The sequence below is a fragment of the Poecilia mexicana genome, unplaced genomic scaffold (assembly GCF_051168715.1).
Source record: "Poecilia mexicana isolate PSO_F unplaced genomic scaffold, ASM5116871v1 scaffold_13, whole genome shotgun sequence".
Taxonomy (NCBI): Eukaryota; Metazoa; Chordata; class Actinopteri; order Cyprinodontiformes; family Poeciliidae; genus Poecilia; species Poecilia mexicana.
The window spans coordinates 15562275-15589622 of NW_028263382.1; the positions used below are offsets into that span (position 1 = coordinate 15562275).

The 27348-nt window shown below is 38.1% G+C and overlaps 2 protein-coding genes across 4 annotated transcripts; one reads left to right on the forward strand and one right to left on the reverse strand.

Annotated features, from left to right (window-relative positions):
* Positions 1-1975: 1975 nt before the first annotated feature.
* LOC106914176 (TRPM8 channel-associated factor homolog) lies at positions 1976-16021 on the forward strand. Of its 2 annotated transcripts, none has more exons than XM_014980802.2 (12): positions 1976-2064; positions 7843-8577; positions 8792-9008; positions 9442-9727; positions 10308-10603; positions 11238-11412; positions 11523-11617; positions 12588-12798; positions 12901-13137; positions 14002-14225; positions 14713-14826; positions 15141-16021. In XM_014980802.2, exons 2-12 carry the CDS (start codon positions 7934-7936, stop codon positions 15381-15383), a joined length of 2742 nt encoding a protein of 913 aa, XP_014836288.2. In that variant the 5' UTR covers positions 1976-2064; positions 7843-7933; the 3' UTR covers positions 15384-16021. The 2 variants fall into 2 exon arrangements, with proteins under 2 accessions (XP_014836288.2, XP_014836287.2); XM_014980801.2 differs by lacking the exon at positions 1976-2064 and adding an exon at positions 3920-4012.
* Positions 16022-18820: 2799 nt separating this feature from the next.
* On the reverse strand, positions 18821-27314 carry LOC106912143 (TRPM8 channel-associated factor homolog). 2 transcript variants are annotated; one of them, XM_014978976.2, is made up of 13 exons: positions 27064-27314; positions 26414-26467; positions 25529-26298; positions 24941-25157; positions 24547-24838; positions 23387-23688; positions 23097-23271; positions 22069-22163; positions 21690-21900; positions 20448-20684; positions 20119-20342; positions 19877-19990; positions 18821-19761 (listed from the first exon to the last, which is right to left on the reverse strand). In XM_014978976.2, the coding sequence occupies exons 3-13, from the start codon at positions 26173-26175 to the stop codon at positions 19528-19530; spliced, it is 2748 nt and encodes a 915-aa protein (XP_014834462.2). In that variant the 5' UTR covers positions 26176-26298; positions 26414-26467; positions 27064-27314; the 3' UTR covers positions 18821-19527. The 2 variants fall into 2 exon arrangements, with proteins under 2 accessions (XP_014834462.2, XP_014834464.2); XM_014978978.2 differs by having other exon boundaries at positions 26414-26519; positions 27064-27097.
* Positions 27315-27348: the final 34 nt, after the last annotated feature.

The following is a 27348-nucleotide window of genomic DNA, read 5'->3' on the forward strand; positions in this document are numbered from 1 at the left end:
ATCGATCATTTCATACACAAACTGCTGTTAAGTACATAAAATGCTGATGAGAAAAAAATCCCCTCATTGTTTTTGCGCCTCCTCTAGTGCAGCGCCCCTTTGCGTTGCATACAGTGCATACCCACTTTTTGCGCCACTGATGGAAAATACGGACGCGTTATAGAGGTTCAGAGTCACCATCTATAAATTTAATCCAACAGTCATTCAGAACAAGACCACCAGGCTCAGGTCTACTACACAACACAGGAAAGAAGATGCTGTCAGCACAAATATATTTCTGAAACAATCCAGCACACACGATGTTGGCTGACAAACTGGGCATTGACTGGTGTCCCCAGGTGTTGTAAGGTTTGAGTTAGACCAAAATACAGACAGGAGTACATGAAAAACAAAGAACTACAGCGACACAGGAAGAGCACAAAATGAAAACTTTGCAGGAAGTGAACCAGCAATGAATAATGAAAAAGAGAGCTTAAATACATAGAAAATGACTTATTACATCAGAGTTAGGTGAGTCTAATCAAGGAAGTATTGAACATCTGTGAGAGAGGAAACCAAACCTATACATGCGATATGATCTCCTATTTAGTGGTCAGATTTTAAAATGTAGAGACCTGTAAAAGTAATTTCACACAGTCTGCTGCTGTTTCCCTGGAATGGCTTGTGAAATTTTACATGTTCTGCTGAAGCAATTGATATTTCATAATTCTTAAATTCCTGTTTTCAACTTCCTTAAATCTGCAAATTTCTTCAGAAAATGTTATTTGTCTTGTACGTGATCAAATATGCTTTTCATATTAATCTTGGACTTTTTATGTATTCAAAGTGTTGCTTCTCAGGCTGGAAAAATCTCTACAAACAAAATGAATAAATTTTTTAAAGAATTGTGTGCTGAAGTTTTAACTTATTATGGATTTTAAATTTATTCTTCCTACGTCTAATACATAATTTTTTATTCCATCGAAAGGACTTGTTTACAAGTTTTCTATATGGTTGAGTTTGCATATTTGGAGGCTATTTAAACACTCAATGCCAATCAGAGAGAAAATTAAGACACCTTTTGTCAAACTTTTAGAAGTTTTGACAGATTGACAGGTGACCTTTAGACAAGTCTTGTTGGTTATAAGGTCTACATACTCAGTTTCTAAAGTAGAAAGTTGTGGCAGAGAAACCATTTGACAGGAAGTCAAATGTGGCAGAGAAAAACAACCATTAGACAGGAAGTCAAATGGTTGCTATTCTTTGCCACATGCACTCGGCGTCCTCTGATCTAAATTTGAAAATATAATTAACAAGGACAGAATCTTTTTTTTTTTTTTTTTTTTTTTTACTTATGTACAAAAGGCAGAGAATATCCTCAGAGTTCAAAGTTTGATTCGCGTACTATGTCTTGCTGGGGAAACAAATTGTTTGTTGCACCTGCAGTTCTGCCTGCTCAGGTGGCTGCAGATGCTGCAGTCGATCAGCATCCTCGTAGTGCTGCATCTACGTTTCTCATCTGGAAGAAAATATAATCGAGCATAAAAAGTGAAAATGCAGCAGACTGTGTGAAGTGTGAAACTACTTTTACAGGTCCCTACATTTTCCAAAACATATGACTAAATTAAAATGAGATACAAAAGAGTTCAAATGTGTACATTTTTAAGTGTATGTCCTTCTAGGGTCAAAGGTTATGTTTTTGTGTCTTACAGAGAGGAAAGGCATAAAGGAACCAACATTAAATATATTTGCTAACAAAAAAAAGTTTGACATTTTTGATAAAATATAAAGCTTCAATATTTTTCAAATTAATTCTTGCATGCAGCTTATTGCCACATGAAAAAATGACTTCAGTAGAAGTCATATACTTCCTTTTTCAGAAATCTCACCCTCCCTTTTACAGACATTATCAGTGACTCATTTTCTCAACAGCAGAACATGACAATGACGTCAGAAAAGGAAACCATTAATGTTTTACCAGAGCTGTATATAAGAGTCTGTCTGCACATTATCTTCATTATGAGAGGCAAATTTCTGCTCCCTGCTGGTCAAAGAAAAATCATCTGGAGATCTACAGCTTGCACAGTGAGTAACTGGTTACCTCATAGTTGTATAAGTAAACCAAAACAATTTGTAGGTTTTCTTCTCACTTTCAAATACAGGAAAGACAGATTCATTCCTAGCTGTCAACGAAAGAGTTTTAGAGATTTTAGCTTATAAAAAGGCTGTAAGTTTGAAATAACAAGTGTTTCTATTTTTAAATTCATTTAAAAATCTCAAGTCAAAAACAATATTTTGAATAGTGACTGTGTACCCTTTAAAAGACAACTAAAAGCAAATAACCAGTTTCTAAATTTTTTAAGCAGCCAAAATATCATCCTGCTTTCAGCTTGAGATAAATCAAACTAAAAGTATTGTTCTAAAAAAATTATATTCAATCCCATAAACAATTATGGCACTAAAAATGATTGAAAACACTCAATTTGCACATCAGTATATTACACAGTTAATTTTATTCTAAGTTAATTGACTATTGCCATTTATTGATCACTTTTGATGACAAATAGGGCTGGTGTTCACTGGAATTTTTCCATAACCTTGTCAAAATCTGGGGAATTTCTCTGTATTTAAGAGGAATATTAGTGCCTCCACAATCATTTTGAGCCTTGCTCTAGAACGGTGCTTCTCAATTCTGGTCCTCTGCACCACTGCCCTGCATGTTTTAGGTCAGGAATCCTCAAACCAAGGGCTGGAGGGCAGGTATCCTGCAGGCGTGTTGAAGTAGGGACACAGCTAGAAGTTGCAATTTGCAAATAATTTGCAAATTGCAAATTATTTGCAATTTGCAAATTATTGCATGACCTCATTTGCAATAATTTGCAAATGAGGTCATGCAATCATTGGTAACACTTTATTTGAAGGGGGGGTGAATAAGACTGTCATGACACTTTCATAAACATGACATAACACCTGTCATGAACATGAATAAGCCTTCATGAATATTTATGACTGTTGTCATAAAGCGTCATTCAGTAAATTATGACACTTTTAATACAAAGTTGACATTATTCAAAATGTCTTTGAAATATTTAAACTTACAACTTTAAGAACCAGATAACAGTCAAGCATGGGCACAATTTGGAAATGTGTGCGCTTCTGCCAAGCTATGAGCCCTGCTCCTCTGTGGAGTGGAGCGCATCCCAAATTCTTCATGGACTAGATCCAACCACGGTTTGGAGAGCAGCTAATAATTGTAACAATTGCTCATATTTTGGCATCTTTACCACTGAATACAGTACATGTAGAAATTAATTTTGACAAGATACATAGGGAAATATATTTCGACCAATGAGACGGATGTTCTTGGAGACGGTGAATGAGAAAAGAAAAAAAAAAACAGAAGCTTATAAAATGAAGGCCTAGGCTTCTTCAGACAAACTTGCATGGACCTGTTCAGAAACATCATTCCAAACATGTATTTATCTTTGGTACATTTAATCCCGGAGGAGCAGATATGATTATCACAAAGATCCAGGCAAGGAGGTCAAACAACAAGACAGTGAAGTATTGTGTGGTGTTTGGAGATTTAAATGTTTGTAAGTTGATCGTTATGAGAGAGGCAGGAAATCATAAGATCTTGTATCTTCTACCTGCTTCTTTTTGAATAAATTATGTAAAACTGCATGCCAATGGACATTATTGTGTATTTTTTCCATGTTTTAATTATTTATTGTCTGTTTGAAATAAATAAAAAACTGCACAAGTATGACCTTCAATGACCTTTAAAGTGAACCTTAAATTACAGAAGATTACAAAGTCATTGCCTAAAGAGAAAGAAAAGAAAAGTACTCTGTACTAAATGTTCATTGGACAATCATTGAATCCTTCCCTGTTTTTCCACTTGTTCACTTTTCCTTGGAATAAAGAAAAAAAAAAGGTATTTCTCTTCAGTACACTATCTTTACGAGAAACTGCTTGGATTGCTGCACGTTGGGACAGGTTTCTGTTTTTAGAGATTTCAAGTTGCACAGAGGTAAAAACAACTATATTGACTCCATGGAGAATTAAACTGCCTTATTTTAGAAACACGAGCTAAAAATTATGGTGGATTTTAAGTTTATTAAATTTTACAAATATTAAGGTTATATTTTTATGTTTAGGTTAAACACAACTTGCAAATGATTACTACAGGCTTGATGATGTTAAATCAAATGATTTAATTTAATTTAATTTAATCTAAAGTTTTGCATTGAATGATAACCTGCTTTTGAACTAAATTAACTTACATTAAGTTAATATAAATCATTTATTTTAATATATTCCACTCACAAAAGTCCTTGCCAAGTCATTATGCAATACTTTTTATTCACAAAGCTGTTGTGCATAACCCAACAATAATATGAATTTTAATTAAACTAATTTACCTGATGCTATTTGCACAAATTTGGGAACTCTTTTTTCAATATTATTTATAAAAGTCCATTTATGTCTGGAATATATTTCTGATCCCTGTGTAGTTAATGATCTTTCTTTCTTTTGTAGAATCAGATTCATTGTAAACATTAACATTTGAACATGATTAAGTCGTTATTAAAGACAGTATTATACAAGTTCTCACTTTTTTTTTTGGTAGCAAAGGTGTGGCAACTTCACTCCCCTAGAATCCTCCAGTGAAGAAATCAAAGTTTATTTTAGATTTTGTGAAAGAGTAACAAACCAGTCTGACCAACATTTAAATTTTATATCCTTTTAACATAGACTTCAGAGTTAAAAAAGTTACTGTGCATCATAATAAAAAAGAAAATAATTTTCTAATGTTTGGTTTTTAAAAGATATTATATTCAGATTAAATAGAATAGTGAATAACGTTAAACAATAAATTGCTTCTAATAAAAAATACATTTTTGATATGAAATATTTTTATAAAATTATGAGACCTGAATAAAAACGTTCTCTTAAGTTGACTATAAACATGCTTCTTTAGAGGTCTGGTACCCAGTGTTGTGGTACTCAAAATTGGTCTTGGTCTCGAGACCGGTCTTAAGACCATTTTTTGATGGTCTCGGTCTTGTCTCAGACTCGACTGCATTTGGTCTCAGTCTTGTCTCGGTCTCGGGCTCTGAGGACTTGGCATTTTATTTCAAGACCAGTCGAGACCGCAACTGTGAAAATATCACTAAACGTACAGCATACTGTCCAGTTTATTTGTTAACATCTTTGTTTTCAGTGGATGCAAAACGCACTGATCAAAATCCAAGCAACTACGTGTTTCTGTTACTCCCCCCTCCCCTCCCCACTTTTCACTCGCACGCGGCACTCTGAGACATGCAGTGGTTTTCTCTTAGCGGCAGAAAATGTTTGTCTAATCGTCAGAAATGGAATATCGCTGCATAAATCATAACAAATCCGATGGCCACAGCTAACTCAGCAGCGCTTCGCTTTCACAGACGGTGGAGACAACGTCTAACTTTTGTCGTCACTTAGAAAAGTAGCTCAAAGAAGGTAAGATCCGTTGACGTGATGTTAGCAAAGCTAGTTGTGTAGACACACATAAGCATTGTGATGAAAAAAAGTTGTCACTGACTGCGCTGAATTATTGTGCGGAGATGTTGACTCACTTGTCGCATATATGGGACAACTGCGCTGTGTCCAAAAGTCTGCAATATAGTGATGTGACATTCAGGAAAAGTACGATTCATCTGCTCGTCTCTTTACTTATTAGATAGGACTGGAGTGTCGCTGAGAGCCGTTGTTCTATCAGATAGCCGTTGTTCTATCAGATAGCCATACGCTGTCAGAATAGCATACATGCAGTGAGTACCATGCCTGCGCATGCGCATTAAGAAGTCCGACCGTCAGAGAAGTTGTCAGTTCACCATACGCAGCAAGTTATGACGAAAATAAGTCATTAAATTGTTTTCAATGATAACTATATAGATATACATGTGTTGTCATGGTTTCAAAGTGTATTTAAAGCAGGTCTGGCTGCTGCTGGAGTCAGCTACAACACACACCTGTGTAAAACTCACTTAACCGCTAAGTCAGGATGCCATACAACTGTTAATAACAAAGTGTATGGCGATCTACGTCATGATTCTGTGTTGCTGATTAAATGAAATCTTATGGTAATGACGTGTCTGACAGATATTGCTGGTGTTCTATCAGATTACCATACGCTGTCAGGATAGCATACATGCAGTGAGTACCATGCCAGCGCATGCGCATTAAGTCCGACCATCAGGGGAGTTGTCAGTATACGTAACAAGTTATGACGAAAATAAGTCATTAAATAATATGATATGACATAATATGATAACTAGATAGATATACATGCGTTGTCGTGGTTTCAAAGTGTGTTTAAAGCAGGTCTGGCTGCAGCTGGATGCCATACAACTGTTAATAACTGTTAATAATGATCTACGTCATGATTCTATGTTGCTGATTAAATAAAATCATATGGTAATGACAGCGTATGCATGTCTGAGCTAAGCGTACGACTATCTGACAACGTATGCTGATCTGACAGAACACCGTGAGTTCATGTTAAGCGTATGACGATCTGACCTGACAGAACACCCGTTCTTTGTTCTTGTAATGCTCTGTGTACACTGCATCATTATTTTATTTAATTATGTACTTGATATTTAAATTAACAAATAACTAAAACACAAGAACGAAAGAGCACACAGAGCATGCACATTGCTCTTTGATTGTTTTTGTTCAAAGTTGCAGCTGTAATGTCTGCCATGGTGTCAGACTACCTGGCTTCATGTACTAGGATAGAGAGTGAAAACAGTCACGATGAGCGCCTTCTGTTTGGTTACTTCTTGCTTGTTGCTCCTTGGTCAGTGTTCATAGTTGAGCGTTATTTACCGTCAGGGCATTGCCTCAATTGCTATGTTTAGTGGTGCAACAGTGGTGGTTTCTTATATGTGCAATATGGGCAAATGCCCAGGGTGTTATGTTTTTAGGGTTGGCACGAGACCATCACACATTTTAGCACAGAAATGGAATATTTAATATTGGTAAAATGTATTAAGTATTTAATATCTAGGTGTTTTTATGGGAATATGGATCTTTCAGATTATTTTGAAAAGCAATTTTGATCATATTTTACATTTTATTGTGTCATGTAGCGCGGGCCGCTGGTCTTGGTCTTGACTCGGTCTCGACTTCCCTCGGTCTTGGTCTTGACTTGGTCTCGGACCCTAAAAGTCTTGGTCTTGTCTCGGTCTCGGGTTAGGTGGTCTTGAACACAACACTGCTGATACCTGATATCAATTTTGAATTAACTTTTTGTCAAAAACTGTCAAAACTAAAATGTATTTTGTAAATGCTCCAACTGTGAAGGAAAACAGGGTAATAAAATTCAGCTGATTATTATTTACTTGCTATTTTACATTTAGCAAATCCAGTTAAGATATATTAATTTTATTCCCATAAATTAAATATTTCCCTGGACTTTGCTTGATACAACTTAAGATGCTGAAAATGGCCTCAAATAAAATTCACTCATTTCAGTCTTATTCCTCCAAGACAAAGATCATGTTTTCTTCTTCTCAAGGTTTTAAATATACACATGGGGAAAATACGTTTTAATAGCCATAACCTCTCTGTTCTAGAAATAATGCTTTAAGTTTAAAGTACAAGTAGTTGAGGGAGTGTTACTTAATTTTTATTAAGACTTTATGAAATGATTTACTTAATATTTGTGAATGCATTAATGTGACAATGCTCTGTACTTAAATCCTCATCAACAAACCCCCTAAGCTGTTTTGTAGGAGTGGTTCATTGTGGTGCTATGACTGCTATACAACTACATGATTTAGCATTTTTAACTTGAACATTTTGTTTCTATTGCAGGAAGAGACACTGACACAGTATCTCTTTGGAACAGCTTTCTTTTGTCCATTACCTTCTTCATCCAAACTACACAGCATTAATTCCTCCCATCATGTCCAACCAGTCGACCCAGTCTTACCCTCAGGATGCCTACAAGGCTCTGATAAGAGGTATTCAGGAAGTGGACCTTCAGCACTCCAGTGTTCCTTGTAACTTGGTGCTGACAGGAGATGCCTTTCCTGTAGTGATGAACAGCCAGGGTCACATCCTCATGGCTGCTTCTGTGTACGGCCGAGGAAGAATCGTGGTCCTGAGCCACGAGACCTACCTGACCCTCTGTCCTGCTCTGGTAGACAATGCTCTGACCTGGCTGGGAGGAGGGGAGTCTACCAACCTGTCTTTAGGTGTACCAAAAACAATGAAAGGAGTTGTTGATAACCTCAACAGATCCAGCTACCAAGTCAGTCCTGTTGAGGAATTTAGAGCAGATCTGGGTGTCAGTGTGTATGTAACAGATGCGTACCAAGTGGGTCCAAAGGCAGAAGAGCTGATAGCCTTCGTGAAAGCAGGGGGAGGGTTGCTGATTGGTGGACAAGCTTGGTGGTGGGCTTCACAGAATGAGAATAAAAACCTAATCCTCGAGTTTCCAGGGAATAAAGTTACAGGAGTAGCAGGAATCTACTTTACTGCTCAGTATGGAGAGGCAGTAAAACTTCCCATTTCCCCAGAGATCCCATCCTCCTGGAAAACTGTAGGGTAAGTGTAAACTTTGGTTTCACTGCAAATTCAGACATTTTTTTTTCAATATGTCATCATTCTTTATTAGTAGTTTTTAGAAATCCAATGGGGAGCTAGATGTTCAAACTCTTCCTTGTACGGTTTTAATGGTGTTAATATATAAGAGTTTTTTTTCCCTCATTCACTCATCATCACAGCTTTGTGTTTCTGTCTCTGTCATATTGCTACACAGTCATGGGATGGATTTCAAAAAAGACCTGGAGTTCTTGCTGAAAGGGATTTCAGATTTTGACATTCGTGGAGATGGAGTTCCCTCTGCAGCTTTGGTCCATGGCCCTCTTGCTTTTCCCATCGGTACCACAGATAAAGGAGAGGCGTTCCTGGCAGGAACCTACTATGGTCGGGGACGGGTCATTGTGGTGACCCATGAGACATTTCTGCAATATGAGGTGCAGTAAAGGAGACCTGAAATTTTGTTTTTGTTTCACTAAAAACAGCCATTATGTTTTTAACAGCATAAACTATTATACTGTCAAAATATTTATGTGTTAACTTTATACTGAAGGGGTCTTTATAATCCAGGCCTTGGAGGCCAGTGTCAACTTTCAGATGTGTCTCTGCTTCAAAAACTAAGTGAAATAATAAAGTCATTAGCAGGACTGCTGAGAACTTGTCCTCACACTGAGAATACAATTAATCCATTTGATTCAGACATGTTGGATCAGCAACACTTCTAAAAGTTGCAGGACACCAGACCTTGAGGCCTGGAGTTATATACCTCTTCTATAATGTATGGTTTCATATTCTACATCATGGTTATTGGCTGAGAACTAAGAATACTTTAAGTGTCTCTTCCTCTAGATATCTTCTCTTTTCTAACAGAAACTGGCATCATTTTGGAAGAATGCAATTGATTGGTTGGACCAAGGTAGAAAAGGAGTGGTTGGATTTGAGCCAGGCGTCAAACCTTTATCCAACTTAGGTTTGACATGTAAGAAGACAAACTTCAGCTCAGAGCTGAGTGTGTTTGTGTGCAAAGCATACACTAATGTGGATCCTGAGACAATCCAAAACTTTGTGGTCGAGGGAGGAGGCCTGCTGATTGGTGGACATGCCTGGCACTGGGGAGCAACACACATTGGCCAGAACCCCATGCAAGACTTCTCAGGTATGGTGCCACATTTCTTCATATTTAAAATAAGTTATAAGGCTAATAAGCCAACTCAGTAAAAGAGAAATATATACTGTAGAGAGCTGAGCAGATATCAAATATATGTGAGACTTGGAGCTCAACATAAAAAAACAACTTTAAAATAATAGTGGAAACATCTGGAAAGCAGGTCAGTCATACTGAATTAACCTTTGATAACTGTAATGACAAGTCATGTTTTCCTACTGATTATCAGATGGGGTGTTAATAATTACTGTCATGACGTTTTTTTTTATCAAAATGAAAGTAAATTAAAATTATTTTCCAAATAAATAATACTAATTCATTATCTTTTGTGAGATTCCAGTCTTACTTCTATTTCAGGAACACATGTCTATTTGTAATATAATTTAAAATCTTAATCTGCCAGGGTTTGAATAAATTAGGGCTTAACTACATTAAGGTACTGTTATAGGCCTGTGTAGAAAAACAAAAATTCCTGTTTTATGTGTAATTCAAACTGACTAATGTCTAATTCTGTGAGCCAAAAAAATATGACAGATTTACAAGATTATTCTGTGCAATTTTCTTGTTCCAGGAAACAAAATCCTGAGCAAAATGGGCTTGGGCTTATTAACACAAACTATAACAGCAGATGTCTACAAAGCTCCTGATCCAAGCCAAGTCAACAAGCTCCATTTCCGTCATCTCCTGCATCAATTTGCTGGTCATGCTCTAGAGGGTGTAGAACTCACCAAAGAAGAAGAAAAGAACCTAAAGAAACTGGGATCAGAGAGTGCCTCCTTCTTGAGGATGGAGGCTTATGACAACTTCTCCTACATACAGATTCTTTATCATCTGACTGACATCTTAAAGAAAGTGGGCATCCAACAGGTGGGACTTATAAGATTAATTTTCTGTTTTCTTCTGTACTTTAAATCTATTCAGTTTAAGAAAAGATATCATTGGGTATTTCAAAAATACTGGAAGAAAAATTATACATGGTCAAAAATTTTAGAGACAACATTTTTGTGCATTGTCAACTCCAAGTATTTGTCTTGTTCCTGTCCTAGATTTCTATATTGTTATGGATTTGTGATTCTGTGACCTTTCTACTTCTCTTTTATGTGCTTATATGCACCTGCACACTTACAGAACCAAAACATGTAAGACTGGCGACAATCAATGATTTACGTTATCCTGGAACATCCAAAGATTCTGTGATTCCAGCCACTGTGTCTCTAATAAATACTGAATAAAACGGGGAACGTATTTATGCAATCCCTTATTTTGTGTTAAATATTTTTATTTAACAGTTACTATTTTGTAAAAATCTTCTTTCAGTTTGACATTAAAGGTTTTTGTAACATTTTTATAAAAAAATGCCAAACTTTGGTGATTATGATTTAATTATAAAAGTAACAAAAAGGGTAAAACATGCAAGGGGGTGAAAACTTTTTATAATAAATGTCAATGTTTTTGCAAAGCACTGGTTTCTAAGAGTTCATATGAACTATATTATTTCAAGGCAAGTAAGGAGAACCCTGTGGAGAGTCCCAAAGAGCATGCACTCCTCAGTCTGGCAACCAGTGTGTATGATGCTTCCCTAAACCAGGAGGAGCTTCTGCCCTACATCATCAAGGATAACCCGCCACTACCTGTGGTCAAGAACCAACAAATCAAGATCACTGCACAAACAGGAGGTCAGAGATCACTGTTGTTATCTAATAAGGGGAAAATGTGAAAGAATGTTTTTTATGTAATGGTGAAAATGAAATGACTCACTGGCTTGTTTTTCGTGATTATGTGACAGAACATGAGGCATGGATCAGTACAGGCCTGTACCTCTCTCCTGGCATGAAGACAGAAATGATCTTACCACCAAAGTTTGTGAACAGGAGATGGACGGTAGTGTATATGAACTCAAACTATTGCTGTCTTTATTTATTCCCCTAAACATTATGCTAAATCCTAGAGCATCTGAATGAAATGTAATTCTAATATTACCAAACATTAGTGCTTTAAAGGGGACATGTAATGCAAAATCCACTGTTTTAGCACTAAAATATATTTTGGAGTGCAGAAAAGTTTTTGTCTCTCCCATTGCTGTGTAAGCTTCTTTATATTCTGTTTGAGACATATTTTTCAATATGTTCAGCTTTCTTTATTCCTTATTATGTTTTTTGAACAATCACAACATTTTCTGCAGAACTGGTAATTAAGGTCATGGACTTCTGGCTAACCAGTTTCATGAATCCATTTTTATATCTTGCAGGTAATTTGTAGTCCAGATTCATAAATGCCAAAGTTACAGGTGGACAAGACAAATTTTTCAGCTGTAGGATGTCTTTATCCACACAATTCATTACACCGCCTGATAGCATCAGGTTGCTAGAGCACTGGTTCTTGAAGCAATCACTTTCCCCACTGGTGTGGATACCTTTCCAAGAAAAATAAATAGCATCATGCCTTCTGCTTATGTTTGCACTGTTTACTTTTAGCTCTTTGAGGACAATAACTGTAGTACTGTGTGTTTTGAATTGTATTATTACATCTTTTGTTTGGGATTTTTTTTATGCCATTTTTGTCTTGGGGAGCAGGTGATCCTAATCCATTCTGTGGCCTTTCTTCAACCCAATATAACTGTTATAGAACAGGGATAAAAATGGGACCTGTAGAGGAATTCAGACCAAACCATTACAGGTCCACTCTATATGGACCACAACTAAATGATTTAAATGTCAAAGGGAATGACATCCTCTTCAATTCATGGCTGTGCAACACATTTTAGTTAAAAAAAAAAAAGTCCAGCCCCAAAATACACCAGAACCTTCTACAATCTTTCAAACTTGTAATACTTGGTCTGTGTCACCCAAAGATCCAAATAGGATGCCAAAGTGATGAGCTGCATCACGAGGAGTTATGGAGAGCTCCATATGTTATCAAGAGGTTCCCTGTTACATCAGAGAGGATGCAGGTGTGGAACTTGTGGGGAGGACTCATCTACCTGGTGGCTCCTCGTGACGTGAAGGTGGAGGACGAAAAGATCGTGGTTCAGGAGGCGATCGCTGCTCCTTATTACAAGTCTGGTGAGTTTATCTTATGCTCCATAAGGGGATATTTTGAGAATCCAATAGCTGTGATGAGCTCTGGGCTTTCTGATATAATGTGTATTCCTTGCTTTACTTCAGGTGTAACGAAAGAAGCTGATTGGTCCTCTCTGTGCAAAGCTCCTGCACCCTGGGCAGAGATGGAGTTTGAGAACATCATCCTTACTGCACCATCACACCTCATTCGTGACCTGGAGAACGCTCTGGAGGTGGAAAAACTCTGGAATGGCATCATGAAGGGTGTTGCAGATCTGGCCGTCATTCCACAAAAATTCGTCCGCAAAGAACGTATCGTGGCTGATGTGCAGATTTCTGCAGGTAAAGATGCAGGAAATGTAATAAGAAGTTAAATGATTGACAAATAATTCTGCAGGAATTTCTTGTGATCTTGGCGAAGCAACGTGAAGTGACAAATCAAATCAAACACTTAACATAAGATAAACACAAATTAGAATTTTGATATACAAGGTTTCCATATTGGTGCAGTTGGTAGAGCTGTTGCCTTGCAGCAAGAAGGTTCTGGGTTCGATTCCCAGCCTGGGGTCTTTCTGCATGGAGTTTGCACGTTCTCCCTGTGCATGGTGGGTTCTCTCCAGGTACTCCAGCTTCCTCCCACAGTCCAAAAACATGACTGTCAGGTTAATTGGTCTCTCCAAATTCTCCCTAGGTGTGTGTGTGCACGGTTGTGTGTCCTGTCTGTCTCTGTGTTTCCCTGTGACAGACTGGCGACCTGTCCAGGGTGTACCCTGCCTCTTGCCCGAAACGTTCGCTGGAGATAGGCACCAGCAAACCTTCTGACCCCACTAGGGACAAGGGTGTAAAGAAGATGGATGGATGGACAGAAATGGAGGTTTCCATAGGAAAAGAGTTAAAATATAAATCAAAACTACCAAGATTTAACACTTTCCTTTAAGACACAGATCTTTACTTATTGTCTGTGCTACATACATGATCACAGTACACCATAGCAATGAAACATGTCACAGAATCCCACTGAAATCAGCTTAGGGACTTCTTTTTGTCTAAATATGATTTGATTCAAAATCATTTAATTTATGGTGGAGAAAGAAGACAACATTGTTGCTGTGAGGAAAGCAGCTGGCTGGAAATGAGAAAGATGTTGATTATTTTCTGATCTTAGTTGAACTGAAATCAGAACTAAATTGTGTTTTCTCCTCCCAGGTTGGATGCATTCAGGCTATCCTGTCATGATGCACTCATCTATAGGAGCTGAGCTGTTCAACCCACAAGATGCCCGGACCAAAGGTCTGTGGGGAGAAACTCATGAACTGGGGCACAACCAGCAGAGAAGCCCCTGGGAGTTTCCACCACACACTGGAGAGGCCACATGCAACCTGTGGTCAGTGTATGTGCATGAGGAGGTGCTGGGACTCAACAGAGCAAAGGTGACTTATCTTTTAGTTTGTTGAGTATTGAGTTTTATCCATTTATGACTATTTTTGCCTCAACTAATCACATCTCCCACATCACAGAGAAAAAGCAAGAACAGCAGTTCAGGAATGATGAACAGTAACCTTTTGTTGTTGAACCACAAATATTCTTCACATCATACATCAGCCTGCATATATTGAGCACTTTAGCAGATCAGACTTGTACTGTGAAGATGGAGACATTTATATGTTTGTTTCATTGACATATTATCAGATTGACATCACATAATTTTACGGAAAAGCCTCACAAAGTCATCTACTGTAATGACAAGTAAGAGGGAAGACTTTAAGATATTTATGTTGCAAGTCTAGAATTGCCTTTAGACTCTATGTACATGTTGCAACAAACATGAATCTGGTAACGGTCAGATGATGTTTATCTAAGTCACAGAGTGAACTTTTGCTACCTTTATCTAAAATTAAGTCATTGTCTTTAATCCAGGCTCATCCCTCCGTAACTGCAGCCAGTCGGAGGCGCTCTGTAGAGGAATACGTGAAAGGAGGCAAGAATCTCAGCGACTGGAACGTTTGGACCGCCCTGGAGACATACCTGCAGGTTAGAGAAAAAACAGATAAAAGTCATTTAAAGGAAAATCTGTAAAGGATTGATCGAACGTTAGTCTTCCAGTAGGTGAATTGATAGTTGTGGTAACAGATGAATGACTGAATGAATGATGCATTGTGGATTCAAGACAACAATTTTCAGCCTACTCTTTAATCACAGAGGACACGTTATTGAACTTTTATGAACACAATCAATGGTATGAATGTTGACATACAATAAAAAGTCCTTTTGAAATAAAAAGACAGAACAGTCACTGTGTTTATATTTGAGGTCACATCTGCATAAGCCTGTTTTCTTCTTTGTAGCTCCAGGAAAAGTTTGGCTGGGATGCCTTTAAAAAGGTGTTTGCTGCCTACCATGACATGACCAACCATCCCAATGACAAAGAAGGGAAGATGAACCTCTATGCTGAGACTTTCTCCAGAGCTGTGAACATGAACCTGACTGGATTCTTCAAAGCCTGGGGATGGCCCATCCAAAGAGCCACTGAGGAGAAACTCTCCGACCTGCCTCTCTGGACCGATCACCCAATGATCGCCTATAACTAAAACTGCCACTGGAGCAAGTTTAAACTGTAAGCTGGTTTTATTGATAATGATAGCGGTAGTTTGTCTTTTCTTTCCAATGTAATGCTAAATAACTGAATGATTACTGAAAATAATCATGATTATCAAGAAATAATTTTTGGGGTGACTGATTTTAAAGACAACATTATGTGAAAAGGTTGGCCAATGGCTCATAAAAAACAGCATAATTCATATCCCACCATTAAATCATAAGTTACCTGAAACATTAATTTATAATAAAATTAAACTTATCATTTTGGTATCTAGTGACTCGAAAACAATTTCTGTCTCGAATATTTTTTAGTTAGGTGAAAGTTGTTTTATTTCAGCAAAGTGAATAAAAAGAAAATCTCTACAATACTGGGACAATATTTAGAATTTCTTTCTTTAACAGATGAATGGCATGGATGATATGTAAGGAGAAAAAATCACAGTTTATTATCCTTTTGGTGTACTCATATATTGCAATATTAATTTCTTTAAGTAATTACTCTTCTCTCTGTCAGTACATTTAAACACTCAGTTTCTTCATGTTTTCCGGTTCTGACTTGTAATGTTTTAATGGTTGTTTGTCACAACTGTACTGCTAACCACAATAAAGTTTCCTTTTCTATTTTCTACTTGACTGTCTTGCTGTCAAGGTATTGTCTTAAGACATTGCAAAGATTGGTATTGCATTTTATTGTGTGGCTCTAAATTTTAACGGAAGAATGAAAAGAAAAAATCTAATGAAATGCCATCTGAAAACGTAAGGGATGAAACTATTGAGCCCAAATAGAATTAATGTATCTACAGTACCTAAAGCACATTCAACAAATGAACTGATCTCCTTCAGGTGTGATTATAATGAACATTTGGAATGACCAGTATTGGAAGTTTCTATGAAATCTTTGGCCTGTGTGTAACCTGTGTATGTCAAGTCAGCAACAAGGTACGGTGGCCGACAGGTGCAAATGCGCAGCAACAGAGAAAACATGCAAACAAAAACGGAGACGCAAACAAATGAAATCCAGCAAACAAAAAGCAAATGAAGCAAACAAAAAAAAGAGACGCAAACAAAAAGCAAATGAAGCAAACAAAAAAAGAGACGCAAACAAAAGTCCCTCCTGCTTTGCTCGACCAAAACAGCAGAAGATGCTTCATCAGCACTGCGGGATATTGAATAAATAAATAAATCACTTTAGTGAACCAAAAATATTTACAGCTTTTACCAGACTTAATATCTGTGTTTCACCTCCACTCATAGGGGAAAACTATTGGGAGTTTTTAAAACGATTTGCCGGTGTTATGCCGCATAACACCGGTTTACTGTTTTGAAGCAGTATATGTCGTTATGACTGTGACCACCAGGTGGCGCGGCCATTCCTGCCTTGATTTCTACTATGTTGCTGTTAGAAACTAAGTAAATGCTGCTGGATCAAAACCGCATTGTCTCAGTCTTCTCTTATAAGTTACAACAAACATAAATTCAAGCTATGGCAGTACTAGAGCAGCATGAAGTTACCACATGGATCTACTGGCAGCCTTCCTGTCTTTTTTTTTTTTTTTTTTTTTTTTCCTAAAGATGTACCCAGGAGTAAAACATCAATGCTTTTGGTCAGTGGTGTTTAAGAAATGGAAAGTAGAAAAAGCGAGAGTTGCATGGAGAAAATAAAGAGGGAAGCTCTGAAATGTGAAAAAAATTGGCAACTTTTTCATAAAACGAGCTTGCAGCTAGAAACGTCAATTGAGGAGAGGCAAACAACTGCTCAAGTCAACTAAAGAAAGTCGTTTCTGCAAAACTACTCTGATGTCGAGGAAACAGTGTATAATGCAGATTTGAGTTACTGCCACAAGTTTTGACTGTACAAAACAGTGTTTTCTGCTTTACTGGTGCCCATGGATTGTTTTTATCAGTCAATATTTTCAAAGATAAGGCTATATTTTATATTCAGCATTCTGCTACAAAACAAGTAAACTAAATAGTTGTAAGTCCTACAGCTAAATAAATATTTTGTGGCCCACCTGGGGTATTCCCACTTTCTTCAAGATGTCAGTCAGAAGGGACAGAATCTGCCTGTAGCAGAAGCTGCCATAATCCTGTATCCTCAAGAAGGAAGCACAATTTGTTCCCAGTTTTTTAAGGCGCTCTTCGTCTTGCTTGGTGAGTTCTCCATCCTCTGGAACATGACCAGCAAAGCGATGCAGGAGACGACGGAAATGGAAATTGTTGACCTGTCTGGGATCAGGAGCTTTGTAGACACCTGCTGTCGTTTCTCTCAACAAACTCAAGCCAAATTTGTTCAAGATCTTGTTTCCTGGAACAAAGAAATTTACGCAGAAGTAACTTTTAACTTTATGGTTTTTATTTAACAGAACTAGATGGTATGTTGAATTATTTAAATCACAAAATTTTGCTTTTTATTCTCCTTGGTTAAATACCATATGTTGAGGGGTGAGCTCACTGTTTTTCATGATCTCAAGTTTTTTTAGTGAATATAAAAATTGTCAGCCTTATTTTTGTTACAGATGTGCCTCCTTTACAGTCTGTTTTTATTCTATGGATGCATATTCTACACTCTTGTTTTTGAATTCAGTTTTTCTTATTTTCAATGTGAGATGTGAGAATATTTTGAGAGCCTGAACTTGTGCTGAACCTGAATTTTCAGTCTAATATGAGCAGCAATTTCTTAATGTTCATATAAATACATTATAACCTGCTGTATTTCTTTGTTAAAGGGGTTTCAGAAAGTGAAAACAATTATGTTAGCTGTAAAATCTATATTTTGTAATTTTGACAGAAGAATTAGAGCTTCTTTTTCTCCTGTTTTACTGTAATTAATTTGCTTTGTGCAAACATGTTTTTTTGCACAAAGCAAAAAAAAAAACGTTGTAAAAAAACATGTTGCTAAGTAATGTTAAATGTTTGATAATATATATGATTCAGAGGATTATTTGAATAAAACACTGACGTTAACTCAAATAGAGACGTAAAGGTGCAGTCTGGACGGCTTTCCACTGGAGTTATTGAGGGAAGAGTCAACCTATGGAAATGTTTTATGACATGTCTGTGGCTTGGCATCCAAAGCTAAATGAACATGAACAGACAGGCCTGGAAGGAAAAATACAGACGAAGAAGCAGAAACGTGTAGAAACGTGTGTTTCTACATGACCTCTATGTTCTGAGACTCCACCTGAGAAACAGAACATGCTTTAATAAAAAAACCAAAAAAAAACAGAAATATCTGTGGCTCTACAAGCCTCAGTTACACACGCATAAAAAAGAGTTTCGTTGATTAACTTTTGCATTATTTGTTCCATAATGACCCTTTTAAAGCAAAGGTATATTAAAATTTAATTTAAAAAGTCAATTTAAAGCGTCAAGAGCAACAAAAATACAACACAGGAAATGAAATAAGACAACTGAGCAGGAGCGCAACTTTTTCTTCCTTCTTTGATATCCATTTATTTAACTTTCCTTTGAGATAAAGTGTTTTCGAATTGAACTGATATAAGCTCGTATTCACCCTGCAGCAGGGATAGAGATAGCAGAGATGGTAGAAAAGAAGTTCCCTGCTTCAAAGGTTCAAAAGTGTTTTTGATGTTATATTGATTTTTGCCATGTAGCAGCTTTTTGGATACTGTAAATGGACCCCAAAATTAAGTTTTTCCAGCAATGATTAATATGTAATATTGCAATAAGTAAAACAATATAATTCATAGAAAAAATCATCCTAATATAATTTGTGTGGAACATGAATACATAATCAATGAGCACATTGGTCTTCCATTTGTTTGTTTTTTAACTGAGATACAATTATCCCTTGATGCCCCTTTCATAAGATCTTTGTTGCTACATAAACCTAAATAACTCCTGAAATCCTTTGCCCAGGTGTGATGTGTGCAAATAATTTAAAGTAACATTTCCCACGTTTTTATATTCTGCTCTCCTCTTCCCTAGAATGCCATATTAGTAGGTAAAAAGTACATGCAATATATATCCTTCTCTTTTTAGTGTTATACATAAAGGTGAAAATGCAGGAAAATCATCACGACTTGTAGCTAATTTACCCCAAACTAAAGTTCGTCTAAAGAAACTGGTCCTCATAACCACATCAGTGCTCAGTAACAATCAGCTCTTTGCCATTCAGACCATTGGATGATCAGTCCAAGCAGGCAGGCTGGATAGTTTCTCTTCAGTGGCCTGTTCGATAGGCCATCCCCAGGCTTTGAAGAATCCAGTCAGGTTCATGCTCACAGTCTGGGAGAACGTCTCTGCATACAGGTTCATCTTCCCTTGGTTGTCTTTGGGAAAGTTGTTCATCTTGTGGTAGGCAGCAAACACTTTCTTAAAGGCATCCCAGCCAAACTTCTCCTGGAGCTACAAGAACAAACAGAGGCCTTCACTAAGCCATTTAAAAAGATTGAAGCATATGAAATGGGTTGAGGATTATTTTTATTAGGTTAAAACACAATTTTTTTTAACATTCTTTTACCTGCATGTATGTCTCCAGGGCCACCCACATGCTCCAGCCGCTGAGCTGCTTGCCCCCTTGTATATAGTCCTTCATTCGTTTATTTCGGTTTTCCAAAGTCATCGCTCCATGAGCCTGCAACAACCACAGTAAAACGAACTGTGTAGCAGAACTTTGTAGTTTAAATATTAAAATAGGAGATGTTTACGAAATTTGCTTCACAAAAAAAAAAAAAAACTGTTTTAGGCATTGTTTTCCTTTACCTTGTCCCGTTTGATCCCAAACACCACTTCATGCACGTACACTGACCACAGGTTGCATGTGCACTCTGTGGTGTGTGGAGGGAACTCCCAGCAGCCTCGTTGTTGGTTGTGTCCGAGCTCATGGATGGCACCCCAAATGCCTTCGGTCTTCACATGGTTAACATCCACCAACCCAGTTGCAGAACCCCTGTGTGCCATTATAGGATAACCTGCATGCATAAAACCTGAGCAAAAAAACAATAAAATCCTGATAAAAGCATGAAGGATGACAGCACTGTTTGGGAGACTCATCAGGATAAAGAATTAAGTGTAAAGATAAAAATATCAACCGTGAGAAATTTGAACGTCTGCCACAAAACGCTCTTTCCGTATAAATTTGTGGGGTTTGGCTGCCAGGTCAGCGATGGCCTTCATGATGTCATTCCAGAGGACCGCCAACTTATCGGGATGATCGAGACGTCTGACGACATCAGAGGGTACGGTGAGGATGATGTTGTCAAACTCCAACTCCGCCCAAGGTGAAGGGGCCGTACACAACAACGACCATTCAGCTTGAGTCGTAACACCTGAAAAGAAAATAACAAAAAGGTCCATTAAAACAGAGGAATGAAGTAACATACTTCATTCAATTTAACAAAATTGTCTCAGAAGTTGGAGCCGTTATTGATATCATATCCAAGTTGAGGAGCTTTCTAGTTGCAAATCAGAAAAATAGCGTCATTTTCCTTTTGCTTTGGTGCCATCTCATGTTAGCAGTAGGAGCTGATTTTGTATATCCGTTTTATGTGTTCAAACAGCAAATGAACATTTGTGTCACAGCAGCAATATTGGGTATAAAACCTGGGGCTGCTTGACTTATGTCATTGTTCCCAGCTGAAATTCCAGTTGAGGGGAGCAATCTTATTGAATCACAACAGGGAACCTGGGAAATGTGACTGCTAAGTACAAAGAAACTCAGCAGAAACACATCAAATGCACTACCACATGGGGAGTGTAGTCTGGAACAGAAGACAATGACTGCCGATGATTAATAGGTTTTTGTTGTTGACCAGAAAACGTTAAACAATAAGTTAAAAGGATATTTAGCTGCTTAGTGGCAAAACAGAAAAAGTCACAGTAGGGACTCTAACTTATCCAAAATTGGATGAGATTTGTGAAAATAAATGGCTCTAGCAGAGTCAGCATGCAACTCCAATTATGTAGATTGGTAGCCATCTTTTTTTTTTTTTACATTACCACTGTGATACAACAATAATTTGCTACAGGTGTAATTTACAGGGAAACTGGGCTGAAAGCAGCATGCTTTAAAAACCTTGAGTGGGTTGCTGGTCTGCTAGGTCTAAAAGGTATAACCTGGAAGAAACATTTCTCCTGAATTCATTTTGTTCACTGGACAATAGACTGTAAATCTTATTTTAAGAGCAAACTAAAACCTTTGCCATCACTACTTTTGTTTGGTAATTGATTTAAACCTCCAATGCCTGAGGTCAATGCTAAATCTGTAACTGGACACCTACTGACTAGAATAGTCTTTGATTTAGGCATCCAATAGTTCTCACCACCACACTCACCTGATTTATAATACGGTGCAGGGACAGCCATCTGTACAAAAGCCTGTAACCCCTGTGCCTGTGTGTTGGGTGGGGCCACAAGGTAAATGAGTCCTCCCCACAGGTTCGACACCTGGATCATCTCAGAGTTGACAGGAAAGCGTACGTGGACACACGAAGCTCTCTTCAACTCGGCGGCATTTAGGTGATCTGTTTGACAGCCTATCTGAATCTGTGGGTATAATAAAGTACAAGTTAAAGCTTTGGGAGGATGCTTCATAGCTTCATTCAAGCCCCTTTCTTATTATAACATGAGCAAGGAATAATTGCAAGTACATGGGCAATAATGTCATATTAAACACTTCTGCGTTAATACAGCAACAGATTTTATGTAAAGTACCTGCCATCCTTTGTTGACGATATCTGCTGGTATGGCCACATATGTCTTCATACCAGGAGAAAGGTAGAGACCTGTGCTGATCCACTCCTCTCCTCCTGATAAACACGCACAAACAGAAAAGGTCAAAGTTACCAATATCCATTTTAGTGTTTATTAAGAAATTAAACTTACATGCACTTTTCATAGATAAAATCAAAAAAGAGTTTTCAAAAAACAAAAGACACAGCAAAGAAATTACCTCATTTGACCGTGTGCGTAAGCTAGCTTTGCAATGGATAGTTATATTGGGTGATGAATATATTGCACTGCGGTAATCAATACAAGATGGGATGAAAGAATGAACAAGCATCTCCATATCTGCTACCTCCTAACCTTCTGGTGTTTCACAGGCGGAACACAAAAGGGTTTTGATTTTATGCAGGTATTAAAGGAGGACAACTTATGAATATGGACCCAAGGTTTCTTAAGATTGAACAAACTGCTAATAACAAGGGATTTATTTCTCTGTTTTATTAGAGTTTAGCTGGAGGAAGTTTCCTTTTATTGCCTCGACACAATTCAGTACCTCTGCTTGTACATCTGAAATAAAGCTTATATCATATGCATAGAAATTATATAACATGTTGAAGGTGGGTATAGTACTACCCAATGGCAACATTTACAGGATAGTAACATGATTTTCAAATTACCTCTGGAAAGGGTCTCAGTGCATTAGATATGATGGTTTGTATTGTGAATTTATTACAGTCCACAAGGGGGTGCCACAAAACTCAGTGTTGGGTCTCCATCCATATATAATTTACTTTAACAATCTTGGTCTAACTTTGTCAGATGCAAAGTTGTATCTGTTTGCTGCTGAGACAGTCAGTCACAGCTGCAGGACAACTGTTGGCCAAGCCAGTGATTCCCTGTAGAGAACTCCTGTTGCTTTGTTTTCTCAAAAACAAAGCTTATCAAATTCATAAAATGAACTTGGGGAACTATCCATAAGGAATGTATACCAAAAAAAAAAAAAAAAACACACACACCTTCTGTACTGACATCAATTTTGACCCTGTGATTGTGGACAACTGGCAGCAGTGGATTGTCCCTGATGAGGTACGGCAGGAGGTCGTCTGGATTTGGGCAAACCTTGTAAACTTCTGCCCCAATGTTGAGCAGAAGGTGGTCTTTGGGACTCTTGACAGGGCATTTTTCACTCACCTTGGTAATGGAAATAACAATAAAAATGAGATATTATTGCATGAAACCGCCGGTCAGAGATCTGATAACTTGGTTCAAGTTTTAAAATATTTTAAGCGTCTTTGTTTCTCCTCACCTGTGGCATGCCTGACTTTTTTAAGATGTCTGTGAGTGTTGCCACCACTTGAGAGTAGTGGCAGGAGTCATGAGCTTTCATGTTCAAGTAGGTGGAGCAGTCGCTGCCCAGCTTTTTGAGGAATTCCTCCTCGTCTTTACTGAGTTTTTCCTTCACAGTTACATGCTTTGCAAAGCGGTGCAAAAGATGCCGGAAATGGTAGGTGTCTTTGATGGCCTGGCTGGGATCCAGAGCCTTGTGGGAACCTGCTGGAATAGTTGACTTCAACAGGCTCAACCCCATTTGGTTTAGGATTTTGTTCCCTGCAAAACATTCAATGGGTCAGAAGTACACAGGGCAACTCAAGACAAACAAGCAGCAATGCATACAATAACATGACACTGTTTTTGGACTTTGTGAAGGAGATCCTCATGGACGGAGAAAACCTCCAACCTCCCTGAAAAAGGGCAACTCCACCACAGCTCACCTAAGACCTGGTCATGACTCTAATATCTGTCACAAAACTTGCAATTCCACTACTGTCCTCATGGTGTCCTTATAGCAAACTTAAACTTATCTCACACATTGGTTTCAAAACAAAGTTGTCATCAATCAGTCACGATTGAGTTCTTGTCCGAGTTTCACAAACGCAATCCTTTATCTTTTCAACAGTAATTTCACTGTAATTGAATGCAGTTATTTCATCAGCCTCCAAACTTTAAGTTCTTCTTGTTTTTGTCTCAGAATAGATTTTAACATTTAAATGCATTTAATTAGTTCTAAAGTCAAATTTGATCCAGCCATCTATAATACCCCATCTGTCGGAGTACCAGACATTAAATGCAATATGAAATATTAAACAATGACCATTCCCAGAGCAGATCCAGGATTTTGTCTGTCCTGTCCTTATAGCTGATTGGTAATCTCACCCTGGAAACGTTTGGAAAATATGACCTGCAATATCATTTAAAGTACATTTCTTTAAAGAAACAAAATTTAAAGGAAAGGAAGGAAAAACTTTTTTTACATGTGACAAAATGGTATTTGATAAATATCGACAAGATCTGGATATTTGTTTCGAGGATTTCCAATAAAGGTGTAAGGTGCTGCATATTCAGAAAGCAGAAAAGTGCTTGGTATTTACTTATGATGTTTTATAATAATTTATTCAGGTCTATTACCTCCAAATTCTGTCATTGGGTTTTTTCCACCGTGGCTCTGTGCCCAGTACCAGGCATGTCCTCCAATCAGAAGACCTCCTCCTTCTGCTACAAAGTTCTGGATCTCTTCCCAGTGGCTTTGGGGGTTGGATGGAGACACAAACACACTCAGGTCTTTCTTGAAGCCCGTCTTCTCCATTTTTAGGCCTGAGTTGGTAGCTATATTAATCCCATTATTCAGTGCTACTCCAACAACGCCCCTTCGTCCTTCGTCCAGCCAGTGTAGGGCATTCTTCCAAAATGAAGCATTTGCCTGGTTGTTGGGTGTTGAAAGAAACAACAAAAGAAGAAAAGTTAACCTAGATGTTCTGATAAACCTTACAAAGTTTTAACACAACTTTCCCATTAACTTTACCTCAGCACTCAGAACTCCTTCATGTCCAGCAACGATGACCCGACCTTGGCCATAATAGGCTCCGGCCAAAAATGCCTGCCCACCATTTGCTACACCAATTGGAAATGCTAGCGGGCCATGGACCATAACCTCTGATGCTAGTGAACCATTTGGGATGGCGAGCTCTGAAACACCATCAAGTAAGAACTGCAAGTCGTCCTCAAAATCCTTCCCTACTCTGTATTTGAAAAGCAGAGTGTAAAGAAGAGTTATTAAAAATGAAAAACAGAATTGGAGCTGATATTTATGTCAGATTCAGAAAGGTGGGAGCAGAAAATCAGTTCAACACTAAACAAAGGGTTGACTCTGAATTTCTGTCAAAAACAATCCTATAGCATATAGGATACCATTGGATCCTATATGCTATAGGATCCTACAGCATATTATATTACTATAATGATAGCAATATTCACTATCATTCACAAATGATAGTGAATATTACAGTCTTAAAGTCAAAATGAAAGCAAAAAAAATATGTTATTCGGACCTTTTGGGCTAAAAACAAAGAAAAATTAAAAATAAATTAGAAGAAATGGAGTGCATGCTCACACTACAGCCATATAGGAGGATGGGATCTGTGGGTAGACTGGGAGGTTTTCCTCCTCTGCTGGATTCTTAGAGAAGTAGATCCCTGCAACCCCAGACACCTTGTTTCCATCAAAGTGATGCAGTGTGTTCTCCTTAGGGTGATCTGCAGTCCAGCTCCACGCCTGGCCGGCTATCAGCACCCCTCCTCCAGCTTTCATGAAGGCCACCAAGTCTTTCGGGTCAGCACCAACGCTGTACGCATCCGTCACATACACGCCGGTCTTCAGATTGCTGTCAAAGCCCCCCACCACTTGTGCTTGGAAGGTGGACTTGCTGAGGTTGTCGCTGACCACCCTGACGCTGTTGTGCACAAATACAGAAGGGTCATTTGATCCATCACCCCGCAGCCAGATCAGGGCGTTCTCCACCAGAGCAGGAAAGGCAGTCAGGTAGCCTTCATGACCCAGAACAACAATCCTCCCAGCACCATACAGAGACGCAGCCATCAGGACCTGACCTTTGCTGTTCATGGCTAAAGGAAAGGCATGGTCTCCGATCAGCAGCAGGTCGCTGGGGACACAGGGGCCACGAAAGTCCAGCTCCTTCACTCCTTTCATGAGAGACAAGTAGGCTGCCTGATGGTTGACTTGGCTGGTTGGGTTAGACATGATGTAATCTAGTTATATTTGATCAGTGAAGAAAATTAAGGATAGTCTCCAGCGATGCCTTAAGTTCAGTTTGTCAACATCCAGTTTAACAGCTGCTCTTTGATGGATCAGTGCAGTTGAGGCCTACAGGAAGAAAAATTATTAAAATACAAAACATTACTGATGGAACTTGCGACAACTGAGTTAAACTCACAAAAATAAAAACTATAAAAGATACATCATTGTAATAATAATTTACCTGAAAGTTACATGTATTCCCTCTTGAGTAGATGGGTGCTTCATCAACCACCAGCTGTCGGCAGAGAGGCAAGAATGTAAATGAAAGCAGAGCAAAGAGTGATCATCTGCAGAAAAACAATAAGAAGGCAGGACAAACATAAAAGGAGCCACCCAGGATAAGACTTCTAGTAAGACCTGTTTATCATGGGAGTAAACTAATATTTGAGCCTGATGAAGCTTTGCTGTTAAGATAAAGAAACACACCCTGTACATAAGCTTTTAGTCTTTTTCAAATAAACATAAACGCATTTGTTTGAAAATACTTCATTCAATATGCACAGTTAAGAAAAAAGTCGTTTACAAAAATACAGTGTATTTTATACATATAAAAAAAAATCACTGTATTCACTCTTGACGGTATTTTTAGTTGGGTATTAGATTGTTTATGCTGTCAAACGCACACACAATACACGGGTCTCCCTGTTTCCCTATTTGACTGGGCGGAGGAGAATTCAATGACACACCCGGAAAGTCTTTCGACTTTTTAAATGCGTGTATACTCATACAAGTACACAATGTAAACAAGTAAAATGTCATAACTCAGTAATTTTTTTTACAGGATTTAAAAACAACAAAAAGGAGGTGGGCATAAATAGTGGTAAAACTTACATTTCGTGAATTGCGTTTCACCAAGTCATTGCGGAACCTCTTAAGCTTAAAGCAGGTTTCTACACGAGCCTATTTTAAAGAGCGGCCGCAAACACGGAAGACTCAAAAAGAATAGGCTCGACTCGCCAACTCCAAGAAAGCATCAGAAATCGCACTATATTTACCTTCCTTCGTGCTCTGAAATAGTTAGAAAACAGCCAAAAGCTGCTTCACGAACGTCGTCCTCGCTGGTTGAGCCGGGGTCCTGTAATTACCGGGGTGGCCGACAAGAAATGCTCAGAGAGG